Raw genomic sequence first — 12,766 nt, 5'->3', positions numbered from 1 at the left:
ATAGTGTTATATCTTCTGAAAACGTGCATGGTATCTACTGTCTTTGGTGTGAGTGTCACACCATTACCTCTCAATTGTCCTGACTGCAGTATCAGGGTAAGATTGTAAACATACACAGGAGGAATGCAATAGGTACATTAAACTTGTTTTGAAAAGTAATTTAAGATTCTGTCATTAAATATCAATTAAAAAATTATGAATTAAACTTGAAAGACAAAGCAATGTTAGCATTATAGCCAGCTTTATTTTAATAGAATCATAGAATCGTTTAGTAACTGTCTTTAAAGTTCTTGAGCTATTCGCAGGTTAAATGTTCTCAGTTTTAAGTAGTGCCACTAAAAACAGTTAGAGGTCCACAGCACCCACCGGGTGCTGATGGTCCAGAGGAGCACTTGATGCACGTGGGATTCTGCACATGTAGGAAGCAACAGAGGGTGCTAGTTTGCATTACAGGAGATCCAATGCATTCCTTAGTTCATGGTGTTACGTGAATTTGCCAGCTATCATGTCATCTAGCTGCCAGCAGCCACGCAGAATATCAAACAGATATCTTAGTGAGCATTTGTGCTTCAGACAAGGAATACTATCTGCTGCAACTATTATTTTGCACATTTTTCATTGTTCTTACTTCATTGTTGCACAACTGACAGGAGACTCCTACTCTGTTATTAGTGACTCAGATTGAAATGTTGACCTGATAAAACTGGAGATAATTCAGTAGAGGCTGGATGAACAAGCAACTCAGGTTAGATTCTGTGGGAAAGAAGTTGATCAACAGTATTTTGGAAGGGCTGCTATTTCTTGTGAGAAGTTACTCAAAGCTAAGAGGTTGGCTCAAAGGCTGTTATGTCCCTACAGAGCATTTTCAGTGCTTTCAGCAAAAGTCTGGTGCTGTAGGAGTTGCACTAGTAATGCCAAGATCAGCATCCCGTTTTATGGTGGGTGTCAGTTTCCCAGTGATCTGAACTAAATCTAAATTGAAAATTTGCCTTTTTGTTTTTAAAAAAAAACCCATGTTGTTTATGTAAAAGTTTGTTAAATGGCAGAAGCTTTGAGTACGAACTGTTAGCAAAAAATACATTTTAATGTTTGCATACAGAAAGAAATGCTGTGCACTGAAAACATTATACATATATTTTTTTACTCTTCTTCTGACAGAAATACTTTGTTTTGCAGTAACCTGTAGGTATTAGCTGTGTCACCAGTAGATGGCAATATTGCTTATTCCATATAGCTTCCATATGCTTGGCTAGTCCTACCAAAAAGCTGTTTCTATCCAGGGAAACCAAATAATTTTCCTTAAGTCTTTTAAACTGCAACATTATATGTGTTTGACAGTAGTAACTGTTTATTATTAAGAGCACAGTTTGTCTCAGGTTTTGTTTTTATTTGCCTTGGACTCTAGAGAGAAATGTCCTGATTTCGAAAGACATGTCATCTAGGTCTTTGACCTAGACTGTTGTAGATTCAGCTGTATTAGTGGGACAGTTTATCTCCTCCAGCTGCTCACCACCATCACTTTGCTGGAGGTTCCTGCCCTTGGAGAGCAGTTTGTATATGTGTTGTTTAAATCACATTAGGGAGAATCATCTGGTTTAAGCAAACCCTGCCAATTTTGCTTGAGATAAATTAAAGAGAAGTTACTTCAGCTGCATGGATGAGTAGAGCAGAAGTGTTGTGATGTCTGGAGGTAGGCAATTTTCCACAGGCAGGAGAGCGATCTTCTCACTTACAGGAGAGCATCTGTGCACAGTCTGAAGGTCTCGCTCCACAGAGGGACATCACTTTGGACTTACTTTGGTTTTCTTCTAAAATTAACATTGTTTTTCAAGCACAGGTGCACAAACGTGCACTGCCTTACTGTCTGAAGCAAACCTACAATGAGTTAGGAATACCTTGACTCATTTGGGAGCTTGTAACACAGACCTGATGATTCCTGTTACGATTACATGACATGGGGTGGGAAAAAAGCTGTAGGTCAAGAGTTTCATTTTTAAGTAGTACTCTATATTTGAGAAACAGAACCAGTATTTACCTGAATCGTGAACTGGGAGATTTTTGTATTAGGTGTGTATTGCGTGCTTTCTAATATCCATGAGTCTTTCCTAACCCCTAGTCTTTCTGCTTCCTTAAATTTTGTGTAAAACAGCATGAGATCTCAGTCGTCCTCATTTCTTTCTATTTCTCTTTGTATTGTAGTCTAACTAACATTGTTCAGAAATGTCTTGGGTAGAATAATCATAACTAGGAGTAAGACAAGCTACAAAAATATGAGTGTTTTTTGATAGTAAACTACATTGTTTTGCATACCTAGGAGATAAACCTCAGTTTTATTTTTAATTTTTCTTCAAAATTGAAATGTAACCCAGGACACAGAGTGAAGTGATAGAGTAGCCTTTCACCTTCATACAGGAGCAATAAATCATGCTCCAGTCCAAAGGAGAGGAGCTTTGGTGAGCTCGTGTCAATTCCTTTGTATGTTCTGTTCTTTGAAAAAAAGATCAGATACTTGATAGCAAGGAGATGATTAGGATTAAGATTTATTACTAGAATTACCTGGAGAGAGCTCTAATATCTGCAAACTGAGTGAATAAACTTTCCATTATTTTGTATATTATATCTGATAGTATTTGCTCGTCCTGCATGTTTTACAGTTCCAAGATGCACTGTGAAATTTAAAAGTAAAAATTCTTTGACACCTGTCTTTGCTCATTGGCATGGATATGATACTGAGGGAACTTGCAGAACTACTGCAGCATCAAGGTGTTCCTTCTCTTTGAGGGCCTTTTTGGTTTTGTCAACTGAGTGTTGGTTAGGAGTTGGTTCTGTTTCTGACAGTGCCACCAGCTCACTGTGGCTCTTTACATAAATCACTTAATCTCTGTTTTCTTTGCCCTCTCCTTAAGTAAAATGAGAAGAAAAAAATATATACATACATATTTATAAAGTAATTTGAAAGTTGTAATTGGAAAATACTTTCTAGTATTAGGTACAAAGATTAGTCTTTAACAGTGATATTTGCATGTAAGTATATTCTCAAAGATTAATGACTTACTGTCCCCCTATGTAGAAGACTTTGCAGCTGCATTTTCTAAGAGTGCTGATATTTAATAGTAGTCTGATTTCTGTAATAAAATGCTCTTGTCCTAAGATCATTTGCCTATCAGATAGACTTAATCACACTTGAATCCATTGCTGCAATCTCAAATTGGATGGAAGACCTTTTAATCTGGAAACAGATCATATAGTTGGTCCTGAACTGGAGTTGCACGTAGCTGTATCGATCTCCAGCAGTCTCTGTACCTGTTGCCAATCAGTGTGCAGTTTTCATCATCGTTGTTCCCATAGAATTAAGTAGACAGGTTTAATTGATGACTGTTTTTTTATATGGACAGGTAATCTCACCTCAACGCATTCCTGCCACTGTGACTCCTACCTTGTTGATGTCCCCAATGGTGTTCACTCAGTCCACACCTGCTCCACCAAAAGCAAATGAAAGTGGGCGGTTAACAGCAGCAAACCAAGAACCTGCTGCTAGCTCAGCTAGCCTTCTCCTGCCACTGCAAACCCCAGAGCCATCTGTGGTCAACAGCAGCTCAATGACGAAGGTGCAGCTGCAGGAAACACTTCTACACCTGATCCAGGTAAAGGGCCAAGAATTCTCCTACTTTGCTTAAAATTGTGATGCCCATTTTGATATAAGCACCGTATAATCAGTTGCATGCCTCTAGACAGATGGAGTAAAATGAGTAATTAGAATATATGATGGAAGTTGGGCTACTTACAGCTGCATGTTAATGGAGCGCTATGGCATAGACCATGGACATGATAGCCTGTCCTTGCACACTGCTGGCTTAACTGCATTTTGATTAGCGCACCTGGTTTGGGGTTCAGGAAAGATAATAAATTTGACAAAAGAACAAAGATGACTGAAAGCCTCATAAGGTCAGCCTATGAGCCAGAGAGATATCTATTATATTTTTAGCTAAGGATAAATAATGGGTGATTATCCTAACTGCCGAATATTTCAGAGATGCATGTTAAGATGCTGTAAGAGGAATTCAGATGGGAAGTTAAAATTGCAGGATGAGTGTAAGCGACTTCAAAATACGGGTTAGGTAACCTAAAAATATGCTAGTTCAGGCTGTTCAATGTAATTCTTTAGTTCAAATGCTAAAATTCCTCTTGCTGCAGTTATTCAAGTTTAAATATGACAAAGCATTAGCAACGTTATGTATGAGATGATTGTTTACTGCTCTGGGATGATGTGAGTGATGATGAATATTTTTTTTCCTTAACTTGCTGTGTGATGAATATCTGAAGAGTAGAGGTTGAGGGGAAGTTTTATAACTAAAGACCTGGCTATAAAGCATAAGGAATAGAGACACAGGTTTAAGGGTCCAATTTGCAGGCCTGTATGTGCCTGTATGGCTTTGGAACAAAAATAAAATTCATTATTGCAATGTTGAAGTTACTCACTTAAAATACGATTTAAATTATAGACCCAGAAAGAAAATAGTATCTTTAAGAAATTAGAAGCTTTTCTCTTTTCTTCCCTGTATTTTTAAAAACCAAAAATATCACATTATCCTGTCTTTACATACTTTGAGTATCTGGATAGTAGGAAAACCATATATGAAGTTAAAAAGGAAACTAGTCGAGGAAAATTGAATTTTACCCTCTGAAACTGTACTTGTATGTTTGACCCTGCTGTTCTTGGTGGTAGTTAGGATTAACAGAGTTACCTGGAAATTACTGCCAATTTCTTACCTGTTACTTTACATCATATAAAGCTACAGTCTTGGATGCTCCTGACTTTCCTCAAATAGTATCTTGATTTTAATTGAGCTGCTTAGGACCTTGTTTCATAATGTGGGTTGACCCGTTCTTGCAAAACAATCTTCAGAAGGAAAAAGTTAAACACGCATCAGAGCAAAAGGAGCAGCATCAGTTTAGGAGCATTAAGTCTAAAAGAGCTAAGTAAGATGCAAGGATTTGCCCAGGTAGGATTTAGTATAGGCTCAAACCCCAGGGTGTATCACTGTTCCTTCAGACATGCTTAGAATTATCACTGACCTAACGGAGGAGACTACTTAAGGAAATCCCTAGGTAAATGAGGGCAGAGGGAAGAAATTACAGGATTGTATCGTCACTGTGATATCATTCAAGAATAGTGGGCTCAAATCTACTGTGAGTTTGGAAAATCTGCTTTCTGTGTACTCATTACTTCTTAGAGAGATACAGTCATGTTTGCTGCAATAAAGTATATACTCACATCCAGTTTTTCTAAGGCTATTAGCAAGGCTTGGAAATAATATGTATTTTTGGTAAAGGAAATAGCCTTCCTATCGCTCACTTTTTTAAACAGAATAAGGTTGAAAAGTATTTCATCCATGACATAAAAAAAACTTCTAATCTCTTTATTTACTCAGGAACACTTATTGTGCACTAACAATTACCTGTTTTATTTTTCAGAATGATGAAAACTTCTTAAATATTATTTATGAAGCATATCTATTCAGTGTGAGAAAGGCGGCAATGAAAAAATCTATGTGAAAGATTATTTTAAAATTCAATTTCTATTGCTTCCTGAACTCCAGGAAAAAGGTTTCAAATTTTTCAAGTGCGTTTACGTTTAAAGAAATGAAAGGTCTTAGGCTTTTTGCATACGCATAGATTTTGCTTGTTGGCAAACATGCTGTACTGAGAAAGAAGTGAGCGGAAACGGATTGTGCCTTTAGGGAGGGGAGCGTCTGGCTACTGAAGACTTGATCACAAAATATCTTAAATTATTTTTCTTATATTGGCCCATACTTAGAATTGGTTTCCCTGCATAAGGACTCAGTTCTCAGAATTCAGTTTCCTTTTTTACTTGCAGTGTGGTTATTCATTGACTAGCTATTTGTCACGGATTTTCTCAGAGAGACGTCATATGCAGCTGTCACGGTGAACGGGCCCCTCTCTGACCACATGGTGGCAATGTTGGACTGCTTTTAGGAACGTTAAAATCTGGGTGAACTCTTGAAGGGAAAGTCTCGGGAAGACCGATCTGTCATCGTACTTGGTTGTCTACAAAGCAATTTAGATGAAAAGTCATGACTTTCCCCCAAATTTTCGTAGAAAAATCTTTTTCTATTTTAACAAGAATATTTTTAGCTAGCTGTAGAAATGGGACTCTGCAGGTGTTTTGAAGAATGGGGGCGGGGGGGTGGTGTTTGTGAGTGTACTTGCTATCAGTGTAGCTCTGGGGTGGCACTGGGTTCATGTTTCCATTATTCCAGATCCAATCTGCATTATTATAAGCAATGTACAACTTTGTTAAGGGGAAGGCTACCTGGTGTAAAAGTCCTATTAAATTTTTTTTAGTGTGTTCCTGGAGCACAGTGATTTCATTGATCCATTTCTAAAGAAAATAAAATGGATAATCCCTACTATGTGCTGGTTTCATTTTATTGTACCGTGGACAATGTATTTAGAATTGTTGGGTCACTTGTATTTGTATGACTTCAAAATGTTTTTACACTTGGCAGAAGACACGTGAGGGTTTAAATCAATTAGAATAAATGACTGAAAGAAATTTTATGGGTTTTTTTATTAGCATCTGCTGTTGAAGTGCCAGTTTACTACAGTTGAGGAACCCAAAGTTGTTGCTGAGGAGGCATTTCTTTTGTGGGCACACAGAACCTGATCTGTAATCCATAAATGAGTATACACGCTTCTTTACTATGGGCATTGATGTAGACACAACTCAGTAGCCTCATCTGTGAAGGTTCCTCAGTGTAAATTAGGATGCGGGTTTCAATTAGTATAGTTGTAATGATTCAAACAGTTGCCCCCACCCCCATACATCTGGCCTTTCTCTAGTGTAAGAGAGTGATTTGCAGGGGCAAGGGGTGGGGGGGATTTGCTCACATTCCTTCGGAAAGGCTCTAAATCAATATTTAAAAAAAAAAAAGTCAAGAGCTACTTTCTTTATACACAAGTGAATAACCCCAAGAGACTCGTGCCTACAAAACTGCTAGACTTTTCCTACACTAAGTAGCTTGTAGAGAGCAAGTTGTATTCTGGTTCCATTTGTTGCCAAATTGCTTACAGTTCTTGCAGATTCACTGAAAAGAACACGTTGAGCAGATACCAGGAAGGGCAGACTTAACAGCAAGTCCTAATTCTAATCCTGTAGCCATTATAATTTATGGGATTCTACTGAGTTAATTGGTATTATTTCTGAATGAAGTGGTGTGGAAGAAATTGGAATCTACACAAAAGAGTTTGTATTAGACTAAATACATGCATAATTGGTGTCTGTGATGCTGGATTATCCAAGAGTGCAATTTAAAGATCATGGGGGCACATAGTTAAGACCTCATTTGACATGGAGAACTTCTGTAATTGGTGGGTAAAAATGATCCTTAAGCATCTCAAGCTGTGTTTGTGATAGGTTTTTCTAGTCATGTGGGAAACATTTTTATTTACAAAAAAGGGAAGTAGAAATTTTAAAAACATCCTTATTTATTGCTTTTCAGAGTAACAGATCATTTACAAAAAATAAAGGCATATTTTTGTAAAACATTTTCTGTTAACTCTTGATGTTTATGACAACAGTAGTATTGACACTATGCTTGACGAGCTGAGACTTATCTTAAAGCAGACAAGGACAGGGCTAATTCAGGGTTTCTTCTCACTGCCCTCTTTTCTGGTTACATTTACACCAAGTAACACTGTCAGAGTTGGATTTCTCTCGCTGTATTATCCTAGAAGGGATTTCTGGGATTGTTCAGGAGGCATAACCTGCCTTTTGCGGAGTGAAGAAAAGAAGGTTAGTTGCTGAAGAAGGGAGTTCTGCTTTAGTGACTTGCATGCTTATCAAGAATAAGAAGAGGTAAGAAGATAGAACAGGCTCAGAAAGAAACTCTGAACTGTATGGCAATGAACAGAAGAGGAAAAGTAGCGAGAGAATTCTATTGAGAAATGAAACCAAACTTCGTCTAGGTTTCCGTTTCAGATGGCAGGATGTGCTTCTTCAGAGGCATTTGGGAATTGGAGACTGAGCCTGGAGTCATACTGGAGTGTAAAACTGTGCAGTGCCCCTTTCTTCTTTCTGCTGCAAACTGAAATATCTGTCTCAGAAAAACACTTCTTCCAGAAACAGTCGGAGCCTTCCAGTACCATGGAAAAGATGGAGGATCCTCACGTAATCCTGAAAACTTCATCGCTGCCTTTTGGTGGTGTTTTGTTTAATAGCCTTTTTATCAGCTGGGACTATCTCTTTATGCAGCCAAATCTATGCATGATACCAAAATGTTTATTTCAGGTTTGATAGATCACCTCTGAACTAGAGTGGTTCTGAACACTCAGGTTCCTCCCCCCCGCCTTTTTTTTTTTAAAGACACTTACAAATAGGGAGCCCTTAAACTAGCAAGACCTTCAGAAAGAAAAAGGCCACAGCAGTTAGGATTGCCTTTCTTTGGGCTTGTTTTATTTTGTCTAAAAAAGGAAAAAAGGTAGCAAGCAGAAAATCAGAAGGTACATAAGGATCACATTAATCGTGCTTTAGACTCTTCCACAGTATGCATGTGTAATATTTTTTTAATTGTCTGTGTATTCCTTAATATACTGCTGGGTTTAGGTTGGGTTTGGGTGGGTTTTTTTTTTTTTTTGGTAGAATAAATACCTTGTAAACTGGGGCTTAGCAAGAATTCCAGAAGTTGCAGCAGTGCTTTATGCATTAATCCCAGTCTCAGCATTGAATTGATATTAGCTTTCAGTGTATTTCCACTTAACCACTGTCCATTTCCTTACAAAATTCCACACCTATTAAACTAGAGTGAGAAGATGAGGAGTAGGAAGTCAGTGAAATACTGAGGCATAGTCTTAGTCTCTGTCAGTGTTTATCATGGAAATCCGTAATATTCAGTGAAGGCATCCAAATACTTCCTCAGGCCCTTCTCACAGAAAATTCAAATCCTTAATTTGATTTTTATTCATTAACTCTCTGTTGCTCCTCTATTTATTCCTCCTTGTTATAGCTGCAACAGGGATAATTAAAATTGTAGAGCAAAATAAAATTTTCCAGGAGCAGGATGCCGCTGAATAGGCAGGATGCTTCATCTCCTCTGACAGCCTATTTAGAACATGTTGAGCTTTGAATTTCAGTCGTAAAAGCAGTGAGTATTTGAGATATCTTTGTCCCTTTAGGATAGTAAAATCATAGTTTAATATTTTGGCAAACTTGGAGATCTTTGCTGAGGAAAAGGCAAAATTAAAAGACATTTTTCAGTAAGCATTTGGGGCTCTAATGTAGAAAATGTTATGAGACGGCAGCTTTACCCAGAGGGATTCCTGAAACCTAGAAAAAGGCAAAATTCTAGTCCTGGAGATGAATAATGCACTAAAAAATTAATCCTCAGTTAACCTACAGTAAACTTTACTGCTAATCCTATGGACTTTTAAGAGACTCTTGCAAGTCCTTGCCTTTTCCAGACTGCTACGGATATCTCTTAACAAGCTTGTTCTGGCCTCTAGACGTAAATCTGTTGGGAATATAGGAAGAGGGAGGCTGGCATATACAAACAGGAGGAGGAAAATGTGGTTCTGCAAGACACTGAAGAAACAAAGGCTGTAGCTTTATAAACACTTTAAGCTGGCTCTGCTGCTGAAGAGGCAGCCCGCCCCAGCCACCCGCTCCTAGCTGCTCGTCCCTGCTCCCACACCAGTCTTTCCTTCCTTTTTCCTTTATTTTTCTCCTTTTCTATTTTGATTAAGATGGCTGCATGGTAGAATGTATTGCAGCAGAATTAGTCCAGGTGAAGACTCCCTCCACACTGAGGTTGGTTTTAACCTCGACGAGTTCAGCAGGCAGCAGCCCAGGCACCTGTATCAGTGTGTGGATAGGGGTGTGCAGCCACGGGGATAAGTGGGTGGGATGTGGGGAGAGGAAAGTGCGGCAGGAGATTTGAGCTGCAGTCCTGCCTTAAACTGACTTGAAGCTTCTGTGAAACTGTGATCTAAAGGTCTCTGCCTCTTGGCTGACATTAAGACTTGGAGGATGCCACAAAGATCAAAATGCGACTTCGTTGTTATCCCCTACCTTGGCTGTGTGTGGAAGTCCGTGAAGGTGTTTGCAGATACTTCCACAAAGGGTAACTGCTGTTCATGAGCCTAATCTCTGCAGGCTCTCTGCAGAGCCAGGGGAAAGACAGGATCCTCTTGAGGGCAAGTCTCGGTACAAACCTAATTTAGCCTGGGAGATTAGATTAACCGGGCTAAAGTTAGTCTTTGCAAACACCTTCCCTACCACCACCATCTTGTACTGAACCAGTACTGACACCAGAGCTGTCCCCTACATTTCCTCACAATACAGCAGATGTTTGGGTGAATTTTCTCTTCCTTTTTCTTTTTTTTTTCTTTTTTAAATTTAATGGGGACTGTACCATCAAACCTGAACAGACTATTCAGATCTAAATCGCGCAGCATGGAAGTGAATGTGAAATGCAGGAACCAGATCGCTTTTGTATGTGTAGCTGAAAAAACTACTGAAGCAAGCAGGAAATAAGCGCTGGAAAGATAATAGGGTGACAGAAAAGATTTTTAGGTCATTTTAAAGAACAGCTTTTGGAGAAGGTGTGTCTGGTATATGAACACCTTTATTTTGTAGCTGGTATGGAAAGAAAAAAGAGAGCTGTTATGGAAAGTAATAGGTGCAAGTAATATCTGTGCTTCTTCCTTTTAAAAGGTAAGCATCATTGTAAAAACTTCCAGAGGATGAATTTAGAATAAACATCTGGTGTACACAATAGGAAGTCACCACACATTGTTTGAGAGTAGCAGCTTTAGTCATACATGTAATAAAACCCCATTTTTTTTAAAAACATTTGGGGCATATATTAATTAAAAGCCCTTTTTACTATATTTGGACACAAATACCACAAAAAGCAAAGTAAGCTTCGAGTTCAGAACAATGTGTCTGCATGAACACCAGCAGTCAATAAAGGCAGAAGAAAAAACCCTCAGGCATGTGGTGACTAAACGAAAGTCAAGAAATAGGAAGGATGACATCTTACTATCAGCAGGGGAAGAGAAGAGAATAGACTATTTCAATTGGAGCCCGCTTTCAAGCCACGAGGGAACTATGGGAAATGATGGCACAGTCCTGCAGCTGCTACCGCGTACATAGAGGGATGCTAATCCCATTGTTAGATCATACATTAAATATTAACACTTTTCTTGCCCAAGTGCTCGTAGCCTGCTCCATAGGCCCGTGTGCTGAATGCAGAGCCGCTACGCGTTGCCTTGAACCATGCTGCTGTGCATCTCTGTTACGCCGTGTCGCTGTGGGTGCAGCCACTGGTACAGTATTTCTTCACCCGATACCTGAAATCTACTTCTGAAATGTACTAGAATAGAGAGAGACGTTATTATCATGGCACTTCAAAACCTACCCACCTGTGTGTTTCTCTTCAGCACTTGCCTGTAAATAAACATTTAGAGGGAGAGAGGAAAGGAGCATGCAGGCTCTTGGCGGCACTCCCAGCGTAGGGCTACTCAGTCTGGGGAAAAAAAAAAGCTCTGTTTTCCTTCATTTTTACTACTGCTTAGCAGCCTGGCTCACTAACAGCCACCTTCTTTCCTCTTAGAGCAGTAGCTCCAGATCTACCACTCAGTAAAAGTGCCTGCATTTCTCATTCATCTAAGAAAGGGGTTTTTTTATGCCTGAGGCTTCCCTCTCAGGTTCTTATCAGGGAAGTCCTGCCTCTCCTGGCTTCTCCCATGGATGCAGCGAGCTGTGCACGAGAGTTTGAATTAGAGGATCTGTCAGGCTGTAGTATCACAACATAATTCAGAGATCTTGCTGTTTGGCAAGAGAGGTAAAATTCCCATCTCTTTTAGAGCTATGTTTGCAAACAGGTTCAACCGCTTGTCCCTGCTGTCTCACCCTCTTGCGATATGCCTTTCCCTTCCCCTGTTTCTACACCTGAAGGCCCAAATTTGCTGCTTCCAGGTAATCTGTGTCCTCTTTCCTGCCACTGCCTCAATTCCTATAATCCCCGCCTCCAGTTCCTCCAAAGCAGCTGCTCGCAGGGAGATGTTTGCCCATGTCTGCCATGCAAGCAGAAGCCATCACCATGTACTACTTTCAAGTGTATCACATCCCACCAAAAATGTGTGCCACAACTTAGGAATGCCTGGACAATCGCAACAGCACCAAAGATAAAGATGATGACTCCTATAACAAATAAAAGCTTTGTTAACTTTGAGAAAAGTCCTTGCAGGAATCGTAAAACACAAGCTTCATCAAGGGAAGGGCAGAAGGAATGAGTAGAAACATAAAGAAGATGAAGAATGTCCAGTTAATTCCTTTGACTGAGAGGTATGAAGAAACACTGGCTATGTACAGTAAGAAAAGACAGGATAGTGAATAATTCTAAACAGAAGTGAAAGCTGGAAATTTTCATCTCACTGTAGGGACAGAAGTGAAGGTGTGGCAATTGGAAGAGGAGGCAGGGAGAATGGAAAGCACAAATGAAACACGATTTTGTTCAGGAAAACTTTCACTTATAAAAGCAGAAATTTAGAGAGCATTAAAGTTCAGAAGAAACACTAAGCTAATCCCTGACTGCAGGGTGCCGCTAAATCCAACAGACAAACGTTCTTCAGTGTCAAGTGCATTGAACCAGCCAGATGACTGAAGATAAAGACCGTAAGCCCTCATTTCTGAGACATCAGCAGGCAGTGAAACCAGAGCCAGCTTTGCAAAGCAGAGCACTCC

At 39.4% G+C, this 12,766-nt stretch overlaps 1 protein-coding gene across 1 annotated transcript in view; it reads left to right on the top strand.

Annotated features, from left to right (window-relative positions):
• Positions 1-5,556, top strand: part of DCP1B (decapping mRNA 1B) — a 46,379-nt gene extending 40,823 nt beyond the window's left edge. Inside the window, exons 8-9 of the mRNA XM_075727967.1 lie at positions 3,396-3,644; positions 5,476-5,556. Of these exons, the coding sequence (XP_075584082.1) occupies positions 3,396-3,644; positions 5,476-5,556 (330 nt within the window). The remainder of the gene's footprint in view (positions 1-3,395; positions 3,645-5,475) is intronic.
• Positions 5,557-12,766: the final 7,210 nt, after the last annotated feature.

The sequence above is a fragment of the Pelecanus crispus genome, chromosome 1 (assembly GCF_030463565.1).
Source record: "Pelecanus crispus isolate bPelCri1 chromosome 1, bPelCri1.pri, whole genome shotgun sequence".
NCBI lineage: Eukaryota > Metazoa > Chordata > Aves > Pelecaniformes > Pelecanidae > Pelecanus > Pelecanus crispus.
The sequence above is the reverse complement of the archived record's forward strand: the minus strand, read 5'-3'. Positions and strand labels throughout refer to the sequence as shown.